This window comes from Haemorhous mexicanus, chromosome 2, assembly GCF_027477595.1.
Source record: "Haemorhous mexicanus isolate bHaeMex1 chromosome 2, bHaeMex1.pri, whole genome shotgun sequence".
Classification (NCBI taxonomy): Eukaryota; Metazoa; Chordata; class Aves; order Passeriformes; family Fringillidae; genus Haemorhous; species Haemorhous mexicanus.
In genome coordinates, this window is record NC_082342.1 from 90,235,872 (window position 1) to 90,260,815 (window position 24,944).

The following is a 24,944-nucleotide window of genomic DNA, read 5'->3' on the forward strand; positions in this document are numbered from 1 at the left end:
GCTGGAGGGCATCTGGCTGCCACTACCAGAAGCCGCAAAGACTCTTGAGGTGCCAGGGCTACTCCTCTGTCCAATCTGAATTTCTCATCCAGCAAAGGGCAGAATATCCTTTAAAAGGGTGCTGCCTACTGCAGTCTTTTGGGTCTAGCCTGGGGAAAGGTAGAACCAAGTTTAGGAGCTGTTAATGTGCTTGGGGACAGCCTTTCCTTTCATTAACATGAATCCTTTGGTTGAAAATGTTTATTTTGCTCTCTATCAATGATATCTGCATGCTTCTTTCCTTTTCCCATGCCCCTATCCTAGGACCACTCATAGTCTGGCAATCTTGAACAAAATTAACTAGCTCTACCTATTTGTTACATGCTATTAAGAACTATGTAGGTGATTTTTAAGTGCTCAGTGAACACTCTCCTAGAAACCTCTTACAAAAGTGTGCATTACCCAGAGCTTTTGAAGTGTCTTGTAATGGCCAATGTGACAAAAATTTTGACAGGAAACTTGTAAGAAAACTTGACTGTGGGTTCTGATTCACAGCACAAATGTCACCACCCTGAATTTCTGTAGGTGCTCTGTGCCCAACACAAACTGGTTTTCATAACTGTGTGAAGACCCAAAAAACAAAGTCACTCAACTGATTCCTGGTTCAAAGAGGCTGGATTTTCTACTGCATACAGAAATAAAAGTAGCACAGCAGACATCTACACTCTGGGGGCTGGAAGCACAGGTTGTTGCATACAGATTTGCTCTGAGATGCAGAGTACAAACTATATATTCAGATCATAGCCCCAGGAGGCTCAAAAAATTGATATCTGGGTCTACTCCTTCAAATATCAGCTGAAGTGATATTTACACACTTTGGCTTTTAACATTGTGATAAAGCTTAGGGACCCTTTGTATATTCTAGTTTACATAGCTGATTATTACACAGTCCTCGGTCACAGCCACATGGCATCATGCTTTTCAAACCTGATTTTCTTTAATGACCACATAACCCATCTACTTGATCAAGGGAAGTCCTCAGGGAAGCTGATGTCATCTTTTTGGATTTCCATACAGCCTATGCTACTGTCTCTCACAGTATCCTTCTGGACAAAATAACCAGCACACAGCTGAACAAATACGTCATGTGATGTGTCAGAAACTGGCTCAGGGGTTGGACACAAAGGGTTGCAGTGAATGGATGACATGAGACTGATGGCCTGTCACTAGTGGGGCTCTGCAGAGCTCCATCTTAGGACTTGTGCTCTTCAACATCTTTGTGAATGACTTAGATGCAGGACTGGAAGGGATACTAAGCAAGCTCACAGATGATACAAAACTGGGAGCAGTTGTTGCCTCCCTTAAAGGCAGGGCTGCCCTGCAGAGAGGCTTCCAACAAATCAGAGGGCTGGGCAATCACCAACACTATGAAGTTCAACAAAGGAAAGTGCCAGATTCAGCACCTGGGATAGGGCAGAATGGATGGACAGACTGAGGAATGAGATGTTGGAAATCAGCACCCTGGAAAGGGACTTAGGGGTCCTGGTCAGTGGCAAGTTGAACATGAGTCATGGCTATGCCCTGGTAGCCCAAAGGGCCAACAGTGTCCTGGGGTGCATCAGGCACAGCATGGCCAGCTGGGCAAGGGAGGGGATTGTCCTACTCTGCTCTGCACTGGGGCAGCCTCACCTTGAATACTGTGTGCAGTTCTGGGTACCATACTATAGGAAATTATTAGAGAGCATCCAAAGGAGTGCTATGGAGATGGTGAAAGACCTTGAGGGGAAACTGTCTGAGAAGTGGCTGAGGGGAGCCTACAACTTCTGTGTGAGGGGAAGAAGAGGCATTGATCTGTTCTCTTTGAGGACCAGTGACACAGGACCCAAGGGAATGGGGTCCCTGATACCTGAAGTGGTATCAGAGGAGGTTCAGGTTGGATATTAGAAAATGGTTCTTCACACAGAGGGTGGATGGGCACTAGATCAGGCTCCCCAGGGTAGTGGTCACAGCACCAGCCTGACAAAGTTCAAGAAGCATTTGGACACATAGTGTGATTCTGGGGAATGGTCCCATGCAGAGGGAATTGCACTTGATGCTCCTTGTGGGTCCATTTCAACACAGCATATTCTGTGATTACAACAAAATTACTCAGTTTGCATTTACTTAAGAAAGAGAAAGGAGGCCTGGGCATGCATACATGAAACAGTCTTTGCCTAATCCTTTTATTATGGTGACTCCAGAATGATCTGTGATTCTCCAGAATGATGATGATTGCTGTGCCCAGTGTAGCACAGTTATCTGAGCTAGAGACCATCACCAAATCAGGATTTTTCTGTCACAGCACAGACACTGCTCAAAAGGCAGTTCTTTCCAACAGAAGCACTTAAAAGCTTCCCTTCTCCACCATCATTCTGTCTTAATAAAACGTCTATGGGATTAGTTCAACTCAAACAGGGTCTGTGACAAGATTATAAGCAGCTGGTAAAGGTCCTTTGCAATAGGAGAATAAAACTCGGATTTTATTGAAGATAATGGTAAAATTCTCTCTGACTTGAATGGGACCACTATTCATCCAAAAAATGTAACAATTTACATTACAGCTGCAGATTTATTAATGACAAAATTTTGTTTCCATAATGCTCCAATTACTCACACTGCTAACCAAGTGTTAATCAACCAACAAAATACTATTGTGTACCTTCACTGTCTGGAAAAAAAAAGTTAGGTCTACAAATTATTTAATCTATAACCTATAATTGTACAGGAAAGCTTTATCAAAGCTTCATAATATAGCCCTTAAGCACATAAAGTGATTAGTGACATTCTGTTTCAAGACACATAAACAAATATCTAAGAAAAGCACAATTCAAGCAGCAAGACTTATTCACTTCAGAAAAGTCATCTTCAACCATTTCCACTGGGGAATAAAGCATGACAATGCTTTCAAGAGATTGCTAGTTTTTAGCAAGAGGGAAAAGAAGGAGGTGTTAAAATCAAGGATGTGGCAAGGAAATAAATTCAGATATTAGGGAGGCAGACATTTGGAGTTAGTGTGCTTCGAGGTGAGGTGAGAAACCCTCAGTGGCAGTCCCTGAGATAGGAGGCACCCTGTCCTGCAAGGCCCTGTTTTAGGTCACTGCAGGGACCCTCCAGCTGTTCCCATGATCTCCTCAATGCAAGGAGCATCTGTTCCTTCTTGTGGGCAAGAGAGGCAGGACTGAGCATCCTTCTCCTACCCTGTGAGTGCTGGAAACATTTTCCAACATATTATCTGCAGCTGCCAGGCAGGAATTGAGGGCAGTCACCTGCCCAGGGAGCCACAGACAGCTGCAAAACTTGTTTTTGCTTATCAAAAGTTATTTGCTACTAACTTTAATATGAAAAAATTTTAAAACAGAGAGCTCTAGAATGAGAGGGGAGCAGAAAGGTAGTCACTGGTGGCTTTTGGGAAAACTTAAGATAAATGTTGAATAATAAGAGTTACAGATGAAGGGGACACAGAAATACTTTTGTTGGCACTAAGGTACTATGGCCAGAGAGATATGAACTTTTTCTGTCTATCTGCACTCATCCCCAAACCAGCTCCATCTTCTTAGTTATTTATTTCTGTGCACTACCCTCACCCCTGTTTAAAGGGAGCATTTCAATGCTGTGCTTTGACCCCATCTGTGCTGGCAACCAGTACCTGCTATGGGGCTCAGGTGAACCCAAGTGCCCTTCCCAGACCAACCATTTTCCTTAATAAAAGGGAAAATACTTGCTTGAAACTCACCCGAAACCCACCAGAACCTATCACCCCAACATATCAGAAAAGAGTTAAGTAGATTCCAGCCTTTAGCCAGGCTATACCTCACTCCAGTGGGCTTGCTGGAGTTGCTCCAGTTGGGTCAGACCCTTTTCAGGAGTCAACTCCAGGAGAAGCTTCCTGGGGTACCTGCTCCAGCATGACTTCAGCAGAACAACTTGAGCCCTTCTGGTACCTCCAGTATGCCCTCTGACACACATGGGGCCAGGAGAATAATAGAGTCATTGGTTTGGTTTGTTTTTTTCAAACTGTGTTGTTTCAAACTTTAGGTTTGTGAAATTATTCATTTGACCTTGACTGATGACACAACCATTCACCTGTTCTCCTACTGTGATGTCTTGGGAACACTTCAATAACCAAACTTCTATTTCTTTCAAAAGGTTTTAAAGCAAGACTTGTCTTAGAGCCCAGCACAATAGTCCAGGGAATTGTCTCTCCCCGTGTTCCTGAAGTAAATGTAACATGCCAGTATAAGCCTATATATTGCATATATATATATATGCATGCATATACAAGCAAATGTATACACATACACACACATAAATATATATATGAGGACCTTTCTTGGTTCTGAAGCACTTGCCATACAGTCATAACAAACCCTGTTAGTGGGTTACAGCACACCACACAGAAGTTTTACAATGTGGACAGATGTTGACCCGTGGAAACACAGTGGCAGTAAGAGTCACCCTGAAACTGCCCCTGGCTGGGTGACTGTCTGCAGCCTGGCTCATGGGGAAAGAAGTGATTATTCTAAGTAACTCAAACACTGCTTTGCTCATGGATTTCCATCACTTTGTTGGAAAAAAAGCCAAAATGCAGATTCAGAGCCTTGATCTGCATGTCCATGCGAGATATGGAAGCAGTTCACTACTGTTTCCTACTTATAAACACTGATATCTTTGCAATATCCCAAATAAAGTGAACAGAGAACAGAAAGTAAAGCTAAGACTAGAGTGGGGTGCTCTGCAGAAATTTCTGTCTTAGCCCATTTTACCTTCATTACCACTCTGCCAAGAATACTACCATGTCCCAACTTTGCTATGATGCTGAGATGTGCTATCATTATGTGACAACGAAATGTCCTTTAAAATGCTACAGGGAAGGGACTAGAGAAGACTAAGAGCTCCAGTCATTGATGCTTTTGGGAGCTGTGAATACATAATTCAGATGTATGATGTACTTGACAGCAAAACTCTCACTTTAAGCAAACAAAATCCTCAGTACAGCTTCTGCTGAAGTGTAAAACAAGACTTCATTTACCTATATGAACTGTGCTGAAGACTAAGTTATTGTGATGTGATCTGAGGTGGCAGAATTGATCTCAAAAGCTGTGCCACTATAAGAATGACCTCCCTGCATGTGCACTACCTTGATATATCCAGAGCATACTCTTAGACAGGAGCAGGGGATATGTTCAACTTCAGAACCTTAGACACAGGAAAAACAGAAAAAGGCAATGAAATAACCAATATTTCATTGGTTATTTCACAAATTACACTATTTGGGTGTAATTTGTGAAATACACAAATTACATTATTTGGATTTGAGAGGTTACAGAAAGACTCGCAAAGCAGACATTTATAGTAAAGGTAATACCTTTAATTCTCCAGTATTTCTTTTAAGTGCATAAAACCAGTGGAGGAAGCAGTGAGTTTATGCTTATCTAACCTTGCCATGCAAGTTATCTAATGAAGTCCTTAAGCAAGGTAGAACTTGCTGGAAAAAGCTCTGGTTTTTTATCAGACCAACTAGTGCAGTAAAACCCCCAACCTTTTTGACAGACAATTCCTTCTTCAGGTTCTCTTCCTAAAAACTTTACTTTCCTAAAGAAACTTTAGATCAAAATGGCTATGCAGCTCTGAATGCTCTGCACAGTATCACACCCATCTATTGGATAGTTTAACTTAAAAACCTCTCCAAGCTCTCTCTTCTTTATGGTCCCTTATCCATGATGAATTCTCTTTTGGCACCCCACGAAGAAAGCTTCCAAACTTCTCCCCTGCAGCAGCTTCTTTTTTTAGTGAATTCTTGAATTAAAACCCAAAAATCTAACTAGCTCTAGCAATGCTAAGAAGCTGATGCAGTTGTTGATGGAGGTGAAATGGGAAACAACATCTCAGCCAGCCCACACCTCATTTTACCAGGACACACATTCCCCAAGTCTGCCCATGCTACACATTTTTACTATAATCTCCTTGTCTGCATGGCTTTTTGATAGCATGTTCAAGAAGGAGCTAACTGCAGTAAGCACAGTTGTTCTTGAAATGCTGAGTAACACTGATCTATGAGCTTCTTTTTCTTTTTTTTTGGCTCTCAAGAGAGGCCAGTCCCAGTTACTGGCAGAACCAGCCAGCAATACCTGGTGCCTGTCAACTGCACATCCGATCTTTGCTTTCAGTGGAAGACAACCCACGTACAGGAGAAAGAGGCAAGCATAGAAATCACACTAAATTATTAAGGCTAAGGACTGTGATGGACAGAGTGCAATCATCCTTCAATTTTGATATCACCTGCTAGACAATTTGATCAGTGCAGGTTTTCTGACTGTCCAAAAGGGGTTTTGTTTTTCCATTTCTGCCTGTCAGTATGGCATGTGTTCCTCCATGGATGAAGGCTACCTCACTGCACTGATATCTTCTTGCTTCCTCCCAGTTCACAAACCCTTTATATTTCTATGGACAGGCATAAACTACATTAAGTATTTTCTACTGAAAAAAATTATCTGGATTTAGAAAGTAAGAGTGGGGGGAGGGATGACGAGGAGGAGCAGACACCAGATGGGCAGTACCAGCCCATTTGGGCTCTCTCACATTTAGATTGGGATGCACAGACATGGCAGGGTAGGTAGGAAGGATTATGACCTAGCCACCCAAGATACAGAACTAAAATCTTTGGTTATTATCCACAGTTCAGACCTAGAGTTCAAAACCATCACAGCTTCCTTTCAGCCACTTGCATTTAACTCCAGCTTCCTCTTACCCATCTCAGGTTTACCTCCAAGGTCACACCTCATCATAATCTCCTGCCTTTTGTGTAACATTCATGCTCCCACACCTCTGCAAGAGAGGGAAGCAGTGATTTGGATTAGAGGGAAACCTGCACATCCCTATGTGTATGCACCTTATTGTACATGAAGAAAGTTGTTTAGCCATCCAAGCAGGACATTACTATCTGGGGAGTTTTTGCCTTGCTTCTGAAATGCTACATGCTTCTGATCAATACAGCCATGAAGGGCCAGGTAAAGGGTCAGACTGTGGGTTTTCACTGCTCCAGGAAAAGAACCCTATGATTTCTCAGCTGTTTAACATCATAAATAGCCATTAAACAGGCCTCAATTTACCATCTGTTGGCTATTTATACCACCACCAGTGCTAGCATTTGCTACAGCATAATCACCTGTTTGCTACAGTTCAACCTCAGAGAAGGAAGAGCCGAATCTCCCAGTGACATTTGTTTCTAGAGCTCCTCACAAGGTGCACCTTATTCTCTCCTACACCCACCTAGACAAAAGCAGAGGACCAAACCCAATTTATGTGTGTTCAGACGCGCTACGCTTCACAACCTTGGGCTTTAGGTTGCACAGAGAGGAAAGTGTATGAGTCCTCCACAAAACAGCTACAGGACCAGCTGCTGGCCAGAACATCCCATAGCTTTAGGTTGTTGGCACAATACCCATTTCCAGGCTACATGAGTATGGAGGTGGGAAACACCAAAGGAAATAACTAAGATGGGACTCATGCAACTAAACAAAGGTATTAGTTACACTGTACTCCTTTGTCTGCCACTGAAAAAAAAACCAAGAACCCCTGAAGTGTGAGTGGAGAGAAATAAGCCTCTTTTAACTTCACTACTAAAGTAGACATCTGAAATAGTGTAGACTTCTAACTCCATAAGAAATTCTCTCTCCTGCACTGGGAGCAAATCTTAGCCAAGAGGCTTGGCTGCAGTCACCAACATTACTTGATGAACAGAATTAGGTGAGTCCCACCACCCTGCCTGGTGCATTACAGCACAGTGTATTTTAGATTACTCATTGGATGTTTCAGCACAAATATAATGTACTTCAGAGCATGGTATTCCTGATTAGGCAGATGAAGATACTAATTTCAGTCTAAGTGAAATGACCAGGGAGTCCACTGTAATGTTATCCTCCCCTAACAATAAAAAAAGACAGCAGAGCCATAACAATTCTTCAGCATCTATCAGGTACTTTGAAAGCCCCCAGATTTAGAAGCAGATTGGTCTGATCCAGAGACACCACAGCACCTCTGCTTTCCCTGGGTGCTTGGAAGCACCTGTCAGGGCACTGCTTCCTTCCAGGCTCTGTTCAGTCACCCCATCCATGCATGCCAGCCCTGCTGGCTCATGCCTATAAAGCAGGTGTAACACAAAGGAATTTGGCAGGAACTGTACTAGCTAACCCCAAAGGGAAGGTGGGTCTGCCTCTGAGCTCAGCACAGACCTGGAACTAAAGTTGTACCTTTTGTAGCTCCTCAAAGTCTAAGCAAGCACCCCCCTCCTCCAAGGACATGCCGGTTCTGGTTTGGGTTTTTTCTTTTAATCAATTCTGCCCTTGCTGTGTGAGTTCCCATCTCTGTGATGGAGATCTCTGTGGGGCTCTGCACACTTTCATAACCAGCAGAATAGGCCATTGTCACACAATCTACATTGGGATTATATTTGGTCATAATTGCTCCTTTGAATGAATTACACCACGGTCTCCTCTGATGCCTTCCTCTCCCTATGAGTAACTCCAGCCCTGAATTTTTCAAAACAACAAATCATGGTTCCTTGAAGGACAACTTTTGAGAAGTGGGGCAATGTGCAACCAAAACAGAGCGAGAGGAACCAAGAGACTTGGTTTTTAAACAAGAATCCTGCTGCTATCCTCAGGGAAGGGCCCTTCACTTCACATATCGCTATTTTCTCTCACTCTGTCAAAATCTGAATCGACGAAAAGCAGCTGAGAGTCCTTGCCACCATGGCAATTTTTCATCACTCTGCAAGATTCAGCCCAATGTAAAGAAATCACTTTTTTTTTTTCTTCCAGCTTCAGGCAGGTTGAAGCTTGAATACAAAAGAAAATGCAGCAAGTCTAACACAGGGAAAGGAAATGCGTATTTGTATGTCTTCATAGCTTGTAATTAGTTTTGCAATATTTATACAATACCTAAAAAGCACTGACAGATCCCTTTCTGTAGCTATATATAAGAAATAAGAAAAATCACATTCAGATTGAACAGAAATGTTCCCATCTAGACATCTGGCTGATGGAAAACTGAGAATTAGTTTTAAATCACAGATTTGCTGGTCACTTGTCGCTCGTGGGCACCCTAGCAAACCCATGTCTGGCAAAGTCAGAGCTTGAGAACGTACACGTTTCTCATAGAGTAATTTTCTTGTTCAAACAAACAACAAACAAACAACAAACAAACAACCAAACAAACCCTGGCTTTCCCATTTAAAGTCTTGAAAGCAGCACCATATCTTCTGGTCAACCGGTTTTATGACCAAAAGCTCTAGAGCATAAAATGGGTAGGTTGCTAATCCAAGTCCTTCATGGCAGAGCAGAATTAGTGCTAACATGCACCCAGGACATGTGTTCACTTCCACATACAATTTTAACACTAAGTGCTAATGTAAGAATCAATATTAGCCTAGGTAAGCCTGCGTGTGCACCACAGCAGAGCAAGCAGCAGGGTTATGCTGCCATCAAGTGGGCACACATTGCTGAATTGCAAATATCTTTCTGGAACAGTAAAGATAAAAGAATTTCAGGGCTGTACTAAAAATTTTGGAGTTTTTTTACCACCATGCTGAAGAATGTCTGCATTCTCCAGCTGCTTAATTATTCATATGCAAATTATTGGGACAGATTTTACTGTAAACTCTCCCAGGTTCTCTGACAACCTTCAGTCACCACAATAACGGGAAAAATCTGTTTGTGCACTCCTCAGATATATGACTGTGTCCTACTTAAATTCCCAGATTATATCGCATGCATAGAAGCCCTGGTGGTAAAAAAAGGGATCTGGGATCTTTTCAAATTGACAGTAAGAATGGAGCTCTTCGGAGTGCTTTTATGAAGGCACAAGAAAGATTCTTCACTATCTACAAGCTGATAGAAAACCATTAAAAAATGTGTAAAAGCTGCTGGCCAAAAGTTAATTTAGGGTCCAGAAGTTTCGCTATAGTGAGCATGCTCTACTTCATATAATTTTTGGCTTCTTTTCTTCAGAGCATTTTTTTCTGGCATTCTACAGAAAAGTTATCAAAGCTTCTGTCTTTACAGCCAATTCCCACTGAGAAAAAAAAAAAAAAAGCAGCTCACTGAAACATGATGGTTCTCTTCTTAGCCTGAAAATTTTACTTAAATCACTGTTCCAATTTTTCAAAATAAACAAATTTTATACTTTTTACAATATTTCTTTTTCAGATAAGATAAATTAAATACATTTTAATTTTTTAAAAGGAAAGAATTTAATTTTTAGCTTCATTCACAAAGCTATTTATATAGTGGAATATGAAGTATGTTTTGTAGGGCTTTTTATAACACTACTTTTACTGGAAAAAAAAAAAAAAGTAAAAAATTTTGAAAGTGGAGCTACAGACAATACTCCCCTCTAGGGGCCGAAACAGAATTTGCAGGGCTCCATTCAGGAGCGCTTCATTTGTAAATTCCATTAGTGAAATAAAACTAATAGTTCCTCCCAAGTGAAAGACAAGCAGAATTATTAAATCATTCCCCACAGAGAACACTGCTGCCTGTGAAATCTGTCTAGAGGACATGTTGTGTTCCTTTATTCACACAAAAGGGCTTTAATGCCACACATACACAGAAGCCCATTTATCAGATTTCCCTAGCAACACACATCCCATCAACCTGCGACCCAGACAACGTATCCTCAAATGCAATATGCGAGGGGTGCGTTTTTCTTTCTAAGTAAACACGTGTGTCATGGAAACCTATGTCCTGACAAGTACTAAAGCTGGAAGTTTGCTCAGCTGCTCATACTTGGTATATTTGGAAGTGAAATAGGATGGAAGGTCAGTATTGGCTCGGCTGCTTTCCTCTCCTTCATTCAGGCAGCCAGATGCAAGGTTGCAAAAGCAATTCAGGCATCTCTGTCAATGACAGAGGGTCCAATCCTCCCCACACGGAATACTCCTACGTACAGTCTGGGAAGCTCGCAATTCCTCCTTGGAAACGAGGAGAATGCAGAGCTAACAGAGGGTTGTCTACACATCCCCAGATCCTGAGAACTGAGTAAGCCTGATGGGAGCTACAGGAACTGGGGCTCAAGCCTCAGCTAAAGCTCAGTACTTCACAATGCACTGAGACAAGCAGCTCCCCCCAAAAAACCCAGTGCTGTCTATCTTCTCAAGGAATGCCATCCTAGGTAACTCTGCTAGCTGTTACTTTTTTTAGGACACTCAAGGAAGCTGAGGCTGCTTGTCACAGTCACCTCTGAACAGGTTGGGATGGGACCCTCAAGCCACCCTGTGGCACAGAATGGCTCCGCTTCTAAAGGAGCACAGCTCCAGGCATGTTACAAAAGCAGGCTCCTGACTCATGTTTAAACAGAAGGGATAAACACTTGAAAGTTATTCCTTGTAATAGTGGAAAGCAAGCTGATTTAAAAGCTTTGCACTCTTCTTCTTATCACATATCCTGTGGTTAGTAGAAATTTTATTTCCACAGACAATATTCTAACAAAAAAATGTTATGTTGCATGGTTTTTTAGGTTACAAAAGCTTTCTGTTCTTTCTGTAGTCTACAAAATCATCAATCCCAAAAAATCAGGAGAAAATGAGTTGAGTGGGATGATGAGAAAGTCTGTGTCACATCCATATTTTTTTCCAGCTGCATATGCTGAGCTTTTCCTCAGTAGGGTACCTGTGGGACCTGAAAATATTGTGCCATTTTCACCAGAGAGAGACCCTGACAGAGTAACTCAGATTCAGTGATGAGCTCGCCTATGTCTAGTTCACCCAGGTCTCACTCTGCTAGCTGTGGTGGCTTAGCTCCTCACCTCATGAATCAGGGCTTCACTGCATTTGTTTAACACTGCAAGAACCAGTGCTTGCACAGAAATTGTGCAACATGCCCCACAATGTAAGGTTTTGCTCCAGGCTGAATGTGAGTCTGATCTGGACTCCACTTAAACAAGTAATTTACAAAGATAACTGGGAATTGCCACTTCTGCAATCTCTGGACTGGTAATAACGTAGTCTATGCAGCAGTGAGACTGGTTTTAAGGCTGGCATTACTACCTTTTTTTTGTGAAGTTTCTCTGATAGCTATTTGGACTTTTAAGTGTGCCCATGCATCCTCACATTTTTTGGTTTAATATTGCGGTGATCGCTAATTTGGGGCTAGTAAGTACAGCAACACACATAAGAGAAGAGAAAATTAGGATGGTTTTTCCTTCTTTTAAACCTGACTTCCATCATGACTACGTCTTTGTAGTGCTAATGTAGTTACAACTGGGATGGTCTAAAGCTGTAAGGACACATGTAAGCATACCCTGTGTCTCCTTCTCCTTCCAGAATAAGGGATTTAAGTAGTCTCAAAAAACTCAAACATGTCTAATATATCTGAAATGAAACCTGGGAAGCTCCAGGCTCCTGTGAACAGAAGCATAACCCTCTTGAGCCTCAACAAGTCTTAACCACTAGGCCCATGAGCGAGCCTGGGGCTCTCCCTGCCAGCGTGCAGGACTGTGTGGCCCCACAGCAGGACATAGCGCTGACTGGAGCTCAGCTTCCCACACATGGCTGGGGGCTGCCTGCTGAAACCCCAGTCATCTCAGTGCCCAAATTCAGACTCCTGAGCACTTTGCTGGGTCTCAGACACCACTCTGGGCTCGTTTCTGGAAAGTTCAGAATAACCCTTCGTTGCTCAGTAGGTTTTTTCTTTTATCTCTTTTTCAAATTGTCCATATGACTACGGTCTTGGAGAAAACCCTGTTGAAGACAGACAGCAGTCTTAATTACCAGCAGCTAATTACCTGTAATGAGCAAATTTCCATACACTGATGTGGGATTTGCCCTGAAAAGAATTCAGACACCTAAAATCATTGATGTTATATCTTCTATCTGCATTATGCAATGATGATTCTTGGCAGTATACTCAAATCAGAAGAGGAGTACATCTCTGAAGATCTGAGACACTTATTTGCTCCTCGGTAATATAACGTCCCAGCTTTGTTTGCAGGATTGTACTTGCTAAAGCAGTTTCACAGTGCTGCTAGCTTATGTCATTTATCCCTATCATCATTTGCCTTTTAGCACTATTAGTCAAATTAATTAAAAAAATATATAACAAAAGCTCCAAGAGTTCAAGATGTACTGCCCCAGAACAAAGTCTCAGTTTCTGGTCTTGGATACTGTTTTCCTGCAGTCTGCACTATAGCTGCAAACACAAACAGTAAGAGAACAGATCATCTTAAAAAAGCTGAACTGAATCATCAAATCTGTTGAGAATATGTTTTCCATTTAATCAAAAGAAATTGTTAAGCACTAGCACTATTCAGAAGCTACTAATTAATCTGTACTTGAAGGCTACAACTATATTTTTCATTTTTCTTGATATTCATACAAATATTGCTTCCCTGGCTCTACTAGGAGTGGAGAAAGTGATGCTCCCCACAAGTAATTGTATTTATCTGGAAATCAGCATCAGAAGACATCAACCCTGGCTATTACCTCATGGTATACAGCAGAGTGCCATCATCCTCCAGGCGCAGAAGTTTATTTGGGGTTGTCATGTTGTGAGCAATAGACTTCTTGCCATTGTGGAAAAAAGTGTCTGGGGTCCAGATCTTGCTGGCAAGCAAGTTGTTAAGAGGGAGGCGTTGCATAGGTCCTTTGAATCGCAGCCTTTCATCTTTCCAGCTTTGTCGGAAAAAAACATCAATGGTGTATTCCTGGCACAAAGAAACACTCAAGGTATGGCAGGATCTGAATAGAAATGATGGTTCTAAAAATGACTTTAGCAAAATAAATACAACCAAGTTGGCAGCCACGTGCTAACTTACCATTTCTGTGTCTGACACAGGACCAAAACTGGTAACATAGATGTCTGTTTTCACCTGAGTTATTCTCTCTGTAATAAACATAGGCTCCGTATCAGTAATTGCTTTAAAATGCAAATACCTACTGGCAATGCTTATTTCTATTAATTTCTGAATCACTCAAAAAATCCCCAAAAGACTGAAATTAAGAGCATGCTTGATTAGGCATTTCATCCCTGATCAAATGCAGTTGTTGACCTTTGGGAGTCCAGGCTTTGTTCTTACTTACAGAAAGAAACCAGCCATTCAAGGGTGCATTTCCTCTGACTGTCAGGTTTTGATCTTAGAGACACGGACTGGTTTGGGTTGGAAGGGACTTTAAAGATCATCTAGTTTCAACCCCTTGCCATGGGCAGGGACACCCTTGACTAGATCAGGTTTCTCAGAGCCCCATCCAATCTGGCCTTGACCATTTCTACAGATGGGGTATCCATAGCTTCTCTGAGAAACATGTTCCACTGCCTCGTACACCCTCAAGGTAAAGAATTTCTTCCTATTACCTAATCTAAATCTATTCTCTTCTGCTTCAAAACCATTATCCCTCATCCTATCACTCCCTGATAAAGGGTCCTTCCCCATCATTCCTCTAAGCACCTTTAGGCAGTGAAAGGTTTATATAACGTCCCCTCAGAGCCTTCTCTTCTCCAGGGTGAAGACCCCCAGCTCTCTCATCAGGTTTTCACAGGAGAGGTACTCCAGCCCTCTCATCATCTTAGTAGTCTCCTCTGGAATCACTCCAACAGGTTCATGTCCTTCTTATGCTAAGATTCCAGAGCTGGACACAGTACTTAAAAAAGCAGAGGGGAAGCAGCTCCTCCCTCAGCTTGCTGGCCTCTCTTCTTTTCATGCATCCCAGGATAGGATTGGCTTTCTGGGCTGTCAGCTAGCACTGACAGCACTTACGCAATACCTACCACAGGATCAGATGGAAGTACCTACTACCCCCTGCTGGCTTGGGTGATCTGCCTGATTCCAGATATCTATCAGAGATGTCCACAGTTAGGTCAAATTATTTCTACCCTCAAGTCTCTAAGTCCTTCTGGCATCTTTTCAAACCCAGGTCTAATTTAATTTGAGGGCAGAAATTTCAGAAGTTTGTTATGTAAGATAAAAAGCATCGAGCCCTATTTTCAAGTATCTCTGTGTAAAGTGAGAGGAGAAGGAGAGAAAGGGATGAAAGCAATGTGTTGGTCTCACAAGAGGAAGGGGTGGGGGTAGCCAGATTAAAAAAGGGCCAGGAAGAAACATAACAGATGGTTTACACATGGGTAGAAAATGAGAGAAATCTGGGGGAAAGGGAGCTGAAGAAGGGCTCAACAAGGTTAGGATGGCAACCACTATTCACATGCTATGGTTTTAAAATAGCTGCTGTAGAGGTTATCAAAAAGACATATCAATACAGATTTGCTGTACTTGTCTAAATATGGATGGTTTGGGGATCTGTTTTTAAAAGAGATATGCATTACCAACATAATTTTATACAGGCTGACCAGTGAGGCAATCTTGAAGCAACCTGCTAGCATAAAGACTTGCTCACCTTAGGAAATACCAGAAAAAAAAACCCAAACCATATTCAATTACAGAAAAAAATGTATCACAGATGCTGTCCTGAGCCAACCTCAGATGACCTGAGTGACTGAAGAACACGACTTCCAGTAATCTTTTTCTTGTGCCTCATTTGCTAGGAGAAAAATCTGCTTTCTGGACTTAGTTTAGTTAATCAAACACAAGTAGCCAAGAGCAGGTAACCACTTGAGAGGGCACCATGTAGACAATGCCCCTGTCCAGCAGGGGACAACACGTGATCCTACCTCCCAGTCCTGGGCGCAGTCTGTTGTCGTAGCCGTCCAGCAGACCATCCAAGATCCTGGTGAATATAGTGATGTTATCATTGGCCTCCTCTTTTACTGATGGTGTTGGCGTTTGTGAAAAGCTGTTTTACACAAAAAAAAAGGAAACATGTCAAAAGCCATGCTGGCTTCAAGGGGCTTCAGTCTCCAGCGTACTTTGTGATGGAGCCTCCAAGGCTCTCCTGCTGCTCCTGAACAGCACAGGGAGCTGCAGCCATTTTTATTTCCTCATTACTATAAACTTGTAAATAGCTCTCCCTGGAGGAGGGCCCAAAGAATGACCCAGGCCATGGAGGTAAAACCACGGGATGCAGGACTGGGGGACACCTGAGCCCTTTGATCTCTGCCTGTAATGCACAGGCAGATCCCTGTCCCCTGCACTACCCCTTCCCACATCAGCCCCACCACCTCCCCGGTGCTGGCATTGCTTCATCCATGGCAGGGAGCAAGGTCAGCTCACAGCACTGGCAAGAACTGTTACTGGTTTTCCTAAGGTTAGCTCTCCATTCCTTGGGAACTACATCAGTTGGCTGCAGAGCTACATGAGAAGCACAGGTTTGCCTGGAGATGCACCTTCAGAAGGTGCTGTTCAATTTTTAAATGCCAAACAGCTTCTAATTTTCAAACTTTCTATAATTTATTGCCAGAACAAAGGATGAACTGTGACCTTATTTGAGGATAACAAACTCCCACTACACTGAAAAATCCCACCGGGGTATCACTGGGGTATCTGAAAAACATACTGCTGTACAGAAAACACAGTTCTTCACTCCTCCTCTCTCTTTTGCATAAATTAGTTCTCCCTTGTAGTATGCAAATAACAGCAATGTGTAGTGGGCCTCATTCCATATCTTTTGGGCCAGATTTGTTTTTATTCCGAATTCTTTTTTATTTCATCATTTTATCCATGGTTCAGACCTAGGAGGCTGCTCACAGCACAACTAACAACTCACATTTTTAAATCTGTTTGATTTTCATTTAAAGATGCTTAGGAGAATCCCCTGCTTATTAATGCCTTTGCTTACCTAAAGAATAGACAAGGGAGATTATCCATAAGCGTGCTTCACCTGCAGCAAGCAATGAGCATCTCTTAAGACAGCTCACACTAGGCACTTATTCGTGATTCAGTCTCTGCTGAGATCACCAGCAAATCCTCCAGCTGTGACAGGGCACACCGCCCCACCAGGAACTGTTCCCTGCCTCATGCACCCTGCCAGCAGGCAGGAATAGCTTACACTCAGCAACCTGAACTCATCCAGTCATCCAGAGATAAAATAAATAAATAAATAAAAAGAATCCATGTTTATTTACTACCAGTCCCCAGGAATATAAAATTGCAAATAAATAGAGAAGCTCTGAGCATCTCTCTGAACAGCTTTCCTTGCAGAATACTTGTAACATACATGGTTGCCTTACCTAACAGAACAGGATTTATACAAAGAAAGACAAAGGGACCTCAACCTGGTTTTACCTGCATAAGGTTTCCACTAATGAGACTTCACTGACACCCCTGTGGTGCATCTGGAAGCTTTAACAACACCAGACCTAGCTCAGAACAAGCTGCCCTCAGCCATGTATCCCCTCACAGACCCAGCGACCCCCAATCCTGCGCTCGTTCCCTTTACAGTTGGCATGCTTCTGCTGGAAGAGGAAGGAATTGCAAAGCCCCTCAGGACACAGGAGCAAGGTCAGGTCGAGGGAGCACAGATATGATTCCCTGAAACATCGAAGCCCATGAAAACGCCTGCTTGAGGAGGTTTCTTATGACCTAAGTGCAGTTGGCACTGCTGCAATCCTCAGCAAGCTCCACCCTGCAGAGCCCAAGGCCACCAAGGATCTCTCCTCGCTGCAGGTGGAGGCATAGCCACAAATCTTGCCTATATTTCATCTCCATGGTCAAAAAGACCAAATTAATTCTGTTTTCTTTGCTGTGACTGCAACCTCTTGTGAGCAACTGAGGCAGACAAGAAAGTTAATCCAGGAGATGCAAACTGATTACAGAAACATTAGACACGTTTTCAGGCTAGACCATTCCAGAAAAAAGACTGTACACTTTTTTGTCAATTGTAATTGAAGGGATTCACTATTTAAAAGTGAATATTCACAAGTAGCAGCCTAACAAATGCAAAGAGGAGACAGAACTTAGAGACTTTCCTTAAATGCAGCAACCACAACGAATGCTTTGATAAAATCCTAGTATAAAGCATGAAAATCCAGTACACCTAGAATACTATTTTTGACTTCTCTCATCTATTTTATCTTTTCTTTTTCATAAGAAAGAGATATGCATCATGCTGTCTGCCTGCTACACCGCATCAATGTAGGAACCCATTTTCATTTTCCACTGCATCTGACAAAGAAGCAGAGAGATCAAACTTCATTTCATTCCTACAAGTTTCATGAGAAGCTGTGACTAGACAAGGGGAGAGCAATCTAAATTAGTGCCTCATTAAGTAAAAATGTGAGGTTAGCAGTCATCTATTCCCTCTGGCTCCCTGTCTGGGCCACTCAGTATGCATGTAGCTCCGAAACAGCCTCAGCAAGACCAGCACCTCTCCTCTCTGACAATTAAGAGATATGGAGGAGACTTGCAGGGTCATTTTGAAAGATCTTGGGAGAAAAGGACAGTACAGGTAAAATGTAGGTGTTGCAATGGGAGATGGGAACAAGGGATATGAAATGCAGAGCTGGGATTATTGCAAAGATGCAGTGCTGGGGGCACAGGACACAAAGCTTTACTAGTTTCTATGCTCTTGAAAAAGCTTGTTATTTTTAGTGCTTATGGCTGAATTCAAAGCCAATTGAACTCTGAGGGAGGATTTCCATTGAACTATTTTTGTGGGGATGGGACAAAATATACTTAATTCTCAGAACTGCTCCTCTCAATCTAACAAGAGTAATTGATGCTGCTTCCTTCTATCTCAGCTATGTACGTCTTTCACAGGAATAGTACACACACCCCATACACTGAAATACTTTTATTTCTTCACAACAAAGGCTAATTAATAAAGGAAAAAGATGGAGAAACAACTATGGTGAAGACCAGTAAAAAGTCTGCACTTCTGCAAAACTGCAATCCAATTCAGATTTGGCAGATCACTCCCCCCAGAAAAGAAAAGATCTGATCCCGAATTTCAGTGAAATGCCAGTATTATGTGAAGTTGCATTTGTAGATGGATTGCTGTTTGCTCTTATGTAAGTGTGACTTTTTCTGTCCTAACAGAAAGTTAGCATGTAATCTCTTTTATTGAGATTGCTGGTGAAATTCATGTTTCGGAGCTAGGGCTGAGATTGCAGTGACATAGAAAAAGACATGTAAACTCTACTTGCAAAGTTACATGCATATATTAGATACTACAAAACTCAATGAATAGAGAGAAATAGGTGCTACCTACCCTAAACTAATTATTTGCACACAGATAAGGATTAGGCATTATCAACATATTAGTAGGTAAGCACATTATTGCCTCTCTGCAGCAAAAAATGTTTTTATAGCAGAAATTTTCAGTTAGGGATAAAAATAAACCTAGAAAATAATCTTAGGGAAATGCTAAGAAAATTCAGAGATAATTGCATTTAAAGCTCATTATTGAACATAAACTAAACCAACCAGGAATACTTCTCATCACATTTATTTAATATTGCAATTTTAGGGTAACTGAAAAAATGAGAAGCCACAGAAGGGGCCTATCAGTGTAAAATGTAGTAACTCTCTAAAGATGCTCAGCTACCTCTTCTGATAACTTCATAATTTACCACTTTAAACATCATTGTCTTTTTTGCCATCTAGTCAGAATCGTGGTAGGTACTACTCACAGCTTAGTTGCAGTAAGAGGAAAAAGTATGGTAGATATTTAATGATTTTCCCAAAACTTCTTTAAAAAGAAAAGGCAAGAATTTCTGAAAAAATAACTGAAGAGTATTTTACTACTGAAAGATATATTTTACTCTCTCTCTTTTAAGAGCAGTGTTTCCAATAACTTGCTTTAATGGGATTGCAATTATATCTGAACTTCAGACAAATTAACAGTTTGTGGAAGACAGTGGAGAACACAAACTTTTGGATAAGCCAGCTGGCCAGACATCAGAAGAAATAGGTTTACTTTTCTAAGTTAGCTTCTTGCCACCCCTTCTGTATGGATTCTTGAGATCTAAAAATGTTGATTTTGTGAATTTGTGCACTGAAGACTCAATTCTTTCACATTGGATCAGAACAGAGAACTGACTAAAATTATGAAATTTTAAAACTATTTTCAGATTCTTAAAAAATAATTTAATTCTTTTGTTTAGCAAGAGCAGTGTTTTACCACCTTCTGGGAAGGAGCAATTTGTGAGCAGTGCAGTGAAAGCCTGTTTTTCACAGGGTGACATCTTACAGTCCTCCCCATCCCCCGACATCCTAATGCCCCTTTTGATGTCCTGAACTGCTTCCAGGGTCATTGAACACCTCCCAGCACCCTCAGCTCTCCAGGTCACTGACCTGCAGCTTCACTGGGAGGCACTGCATGCCAGGGCTTCTCCTGCACCAAGCAGAGCTGGAAGGCCTGAGGGACACTCCTGCTCTCTGGCCAGCTGACAGGCCAGAGATGCTGAAGCTGTTCAGCTGTTTGGCAGTGGGACTGACTGATACCTGTCTGCCTCCTGCACACAGCTCTAGGTAGCAATTTCGTTTTCCAGTTATTAAAACTGTCTAATGGGTTCAAAAAGCTACCTGGAGATATGAAGAATGAAAGGAAGGCAGAATAAAAAAATAAACAGACAAGCATGACTGCATAAGGATATAATAATTCTTACAAAATTAGTCTTTAAAAATATGAGGAAGAACTCCCTAGCATCACAAGTACTTGAAATGAGGTATCCCAGCAGAACTAACTGCTTAGGGCTGCAGAGACTAACTTGAAATAACAGCCTGAAGGAGAGGTATGTTTTGCCTAAATAGCAGGATTATGGTCTTAGTAATAATGGCTGTGAGCTGGAGAAGAAGTATGTGAAAATACAGACAACCATGGACTGAATTCTTCAGAGTGTACAGAGAAATGCTGCGTTGGCTACACATAATTGGGATCTTCTGTTCTCCGTGCTTCTGCTATTATAAATATTATTAGCAGATGGCAACTATACTGTGGGTACATGAACAACGTCCATCCCTGTTGGTTCTGGCTCTTAGACAGATTTCTGAAATTCCACATCCAAAACACAAACACACCAGGACTGTGCATCACCAGTGTGACCCCACGGACAGCCTGGGACTTTCAAAGTAAGAGCTGGCCAGCTTGAAGCCAGCCATGGGCTACCTCATCTCAGGGAGATCTGTGCGTAAGCAGCCACACGTGGCAGCAACCCTCATGGGGCTGCCACTACCTGGGTGCCCTGAGGGTCCACAAGCAGTGTTTTATCTCACCTGAAAATACTCTCCATGGTTTTCTTTTACTTTTAATCATTCTCTAGCTTTATTTTTTACTTTTGAGGCAATTGTGAGCTACCTTGAAATGCTTAGGTAAAACACCTTCACTTGTTAGAGCTTTATACAACTCAAGGCTGAATTCAAGCAGGCTTGAAAAAGCTTTGACCCATGCTGGACTGTTTCTTCAGAAGTAGATTCATAAAATTGTTATACCAAAAACAGGAGTGGGGGGGACTTCAAAACCTCTTCTCAGTTCATCTATATCTTTGCATTTTAATTCAGTGATTTTTCTTTAGATAGCTGCTACCAATTATGTCTACAGTCCTCCTCTACTGCCTGCTAATGTGGATAATTCTCGATAGTCATTACGCATTTATGTTTAACATTAATCACAGTCTTTTGCTGAGTTTCTCAAGTAGCCTAGTAGACTGAGATACATAATTTCTGTTTATGTTACCAGGCATTGCGCATCAAAATCCCCCAAGGTGGCTTTGGCTATGTCAGCAAAAACCGTATTTAGGATTTAATATAAATATGGAATGACTATAGAGAACTGTATAAAAATATCTGCCTTCATCTGTAATGTCCTACAGATTTTTAATTTGTGCTCCTTTGACCAAACACTTTTATCTAGCACATTGCTAAACTCACTGCAATATAGCAGAGCAGTGGAAACATGGATGAAGCTAATAAAGAAGAATCTGGTAGCAACAGCAAGTGTTATCAGTATTAGATTCCTGCAGTTAATACAGCAGCCTACATGTTAATTGTACTCCTCCGTCCTGAAGAGTCAGTCCCAAAGCACTTAGCAAATTACACTCTGAAACTGCTTCTGCCTCTGAAGCAGAAGAGCTGGAGCATCCTCTGTCTTTTGAGCAGGGTCAAAATTCAGCCCTAAGGCAGTGTGTGAATGGTGCAGTGAATTGGAGCTGCTTATCTCTGCAGGCCTGGACTAAAATTACTGGATCAGAAATGGGGGGCGAGGGGGGTGGGGTGGGGGGAATTTACGTGATGATCTCATTTTAGTGCACAGAAGCTTTTTGACTAACTTGCAGAAAACAAGTGTCCTAGTTTCCTCTAACTGTCCTATTCTGGTTATCTGCCAGGTTACAGGTCACACTGATTTCTACCTGGGACTTTGATTCAGTCTTTGCTTTGGAGTCGAAAGGGAGATAAACCGTCTGGGTTTTGGGTTGTTAGGTTTTGGGGTTTTTTGCATCCTCGTCTATCTATTCTTGTGTTAGAGGAGATACACACTTAAAAGACCCACACACCAAGCAGGTCACACTCAGCTATTGCAATGTGCTGCCTTCTACAGGGATGACAAAAAACCAAGAAGGGCTTAAGGTTTTAGTCACTAAGATTTTCTCAATGTGGAAATACTTTGTCAAACTACAATAATGTAAAGACAAGTTTAAAGCAAGTCCCACTCTTCCCTCCTAAATTCTGTCACAAAATCCTGGGACACTTTTGCCTTAGACCATGGTGAAAGAAGGACCAGGTTTTTCCAAGGTGAATAGATGAGTGTGCAGCTCTTTGCATCCTTTGTAGAGTGCAGTCCTACAACTGCTCATATAAACCTCTGAGGTCACAGGCTTCCACCTACCTGCACGGGACACGTGCTGGATACCAGGCTAAGCTTTGCTTACAGCATAGACAGTCACCACTCAAAGTTTGGTCTTTCTCCTAGTTCCAATCTGGAACAAATCCATTTGCTTGAAATCAGAAACTGATTTGCATCTCCATTTTGTATCTTCTTATAGCAAGGAATTGATGGGTGTGCTTGTGAATCAGCTTACTGGGAGGATTCATTTTTTTCTGGTGAAATCATAAATAATTGTTCTCCTCCACAAAGAAGAATCAACCTACGTTTCCCAAACACTTGGAAAATGCTTTTTCCAGATTCTATTGTATAGCTCGTTTTCGGAAAGTTCTGGGTATAGGGAAAACATATAAATAGAGGGTTTCTGACTTTATTTTTCATTTTCTGAGACCTACAGCTGGAGCATCTCTTTGATACAGTTTTCAGAATATCACTGTCAGGAAAGCATCCAAAGCAAAAATAAGGAAAGAGGATTCCTTGCTATATGCTTCAGGGAAACACAATTTCTAATTATTCTAACAAGTTTCCAACTCAGACATCCTTCTAAGCAGTCACTATCTTAGGTCACTCAGGAGGGAAGCCTGTACCAGCTAATAACATGCATCAAGTCTCACTATTGCAGTTTTGGGGGGTTTTTTTGCACTACTGCCTATGACCAGCACCCACCAGGTGAGAGGGAAGGTGCAAGATCCCGACATCACAGATGCAGGGGCAGAGGGCACCACAGCACCCTGTGCCACCATAGCAGGCATAAAGAACTGATACAAGAGAGCAAATTTCAACAGGAGAGCAAACCACTCCTTTCCCCCTGACACCAGCACCTTAAGACGAAATGCAAAGCCCGCTTGTTTTGCTTAGCTGCTCTGTACCACACAGAGCCAAGGTTTCTCATCTCCTTAAAAAAGCCACAGCAGAAATTCAAATGCAACTGGCAACTCACCCGAAGTGGCTGGCTAAACTCATGGAAATGCAGAAGAGGAAGAAGTTTTTGATCATGATAAAGTCAGAGACCATCCCATTGTCCATTCCAGAGGAGAAGAGGAACGCAGGTGGTTGCTTTGGTGAAGGTGGAGCTGTTCACTTTGTTCTTACACTGCAACAATACAAAAAAATTGATAAATTATTGCATGGACAGAGAGCAGGATAGCGGAGTTCAGCTAACACCGCATCTTTTGCTTTCTGCGTTTTTCACAAACTTATCTAGGCTTATGTAAACATCAGCTGTTTATGTAAAATTGTGTATCTTCAAGGACATGTTTTACCTTCTGCTGTCAGCAAACTGCAAAACAGGAAAAATTCTTTGTGGCCCAGCTTTTCCCAATATTCGTCTGTGGCACAAGTAACTAAAAAAATAGCCACCATTTTCCAAATGCCAATTTCAACCCTTTACCTATTTCAACAACTTCCACATGCCTGCAAACCCAGGGCTGTGTGCAGCCTCCGCATCCTTTCCTTCCATCGCAATTTTTTCCCATTAAATACCCGGCTTCCCTTTCCAAAATCCCAGTTGAAATGCCAAGAAACACCTACTGCTTCTTGGAATTCATGCTGCTGATGCACGGCTTAGCAAAAGGAGGGTGGGTTGTTGGGGGGGGGGGCGGGGGGAGGAAGAGGGTAAAAAGTGACCTTCCTCGCAAAGGCACATAAACCTCACGCTAGCACGAAGAACGACAGTAATGTAGCTGCTCCAGCGACTGCTGCTTTTTGGATACCTGCCTCAGCGACCAGATCACCAATTTCAGCATTGTGCACTAACGTTTTCCTCTGTGCCCTATTAAAAACAAACAAAAAACCAAAACCACAACAAAACCCCCCAAAAGCCAACGAAACAAAAAACAAACAAACCACCCCGAACCCAACAAAAACCCCAAAACAGCCCTCAAGAACACACCCAGAGGGGAATTGCCTGGATTTTCCACCTGGACCCTGTGCCCCCGTGCTACATAGCTCAGCAACTTGTTCTCCCACCCCGCCGGAGCCGCAAGGCAAAACGCCCGAACCAAAAGCCGCCCCCCGGGGCTCCCCCGCCCGGCCCGCGCTGCCCCGCAGCGGGTCCCTCTCGCTCCGCACCGGGCACTGCGGGGCCGCCGCTCCCTTCCCGCAGCCCTGACCCGCCCGCACCTGTCCGGCGACCGTCGCTCACTCGCCGCCGTCGCCCGCGCACTGCGCCCGGGGCGACGCGCTCCGCTCCGCGGAGGGTGGCACCTGCCCGCCCGTGCCCGCT

At 42.5% G+C, this 24,944-nt stretch overlaps 1 protein-coding gene across 1 annotated transcript in view; it reads right to left on the minus strand.

Moving 5' to 3' along the window:
• GABRA5 (gamma-aminobutyric acid type A receptor subunit alpha5) overlaps positions 1 to 23,778 on the minus strand; it is a 54,880-nt gene extending 31,102 nt beyond the window's left edge. The window contains exons 1-4 of the mRNA XM_059839445.1: positions 23,661 to 23,778; positions 15,675 to 15,796; positions 13,828 to 13,895; positions 13,496 to 13,716 (exon numbers count right to left, since the gene is read on the minus strand). Of these exons, the coding sequence (XP_059695428.1) occupies positions 13,496 to 13,716; positions 13,828 to 13,895; positions 15,675 to 15,796; positions 23,661 to 23,746 (497 nt within the window). The 5' untranslated portion in view covers positions 23,747 to 23,778. The remainder of the gene's footprint in view (positions 1 to 13,495; positions 13,717 to 13,827; positions 13,896 to 15,674; positions 15,797 to 23,660) is intronic.
• Positions 23,779 to 24,944: the final 1,166 nt, after the last annotated feature.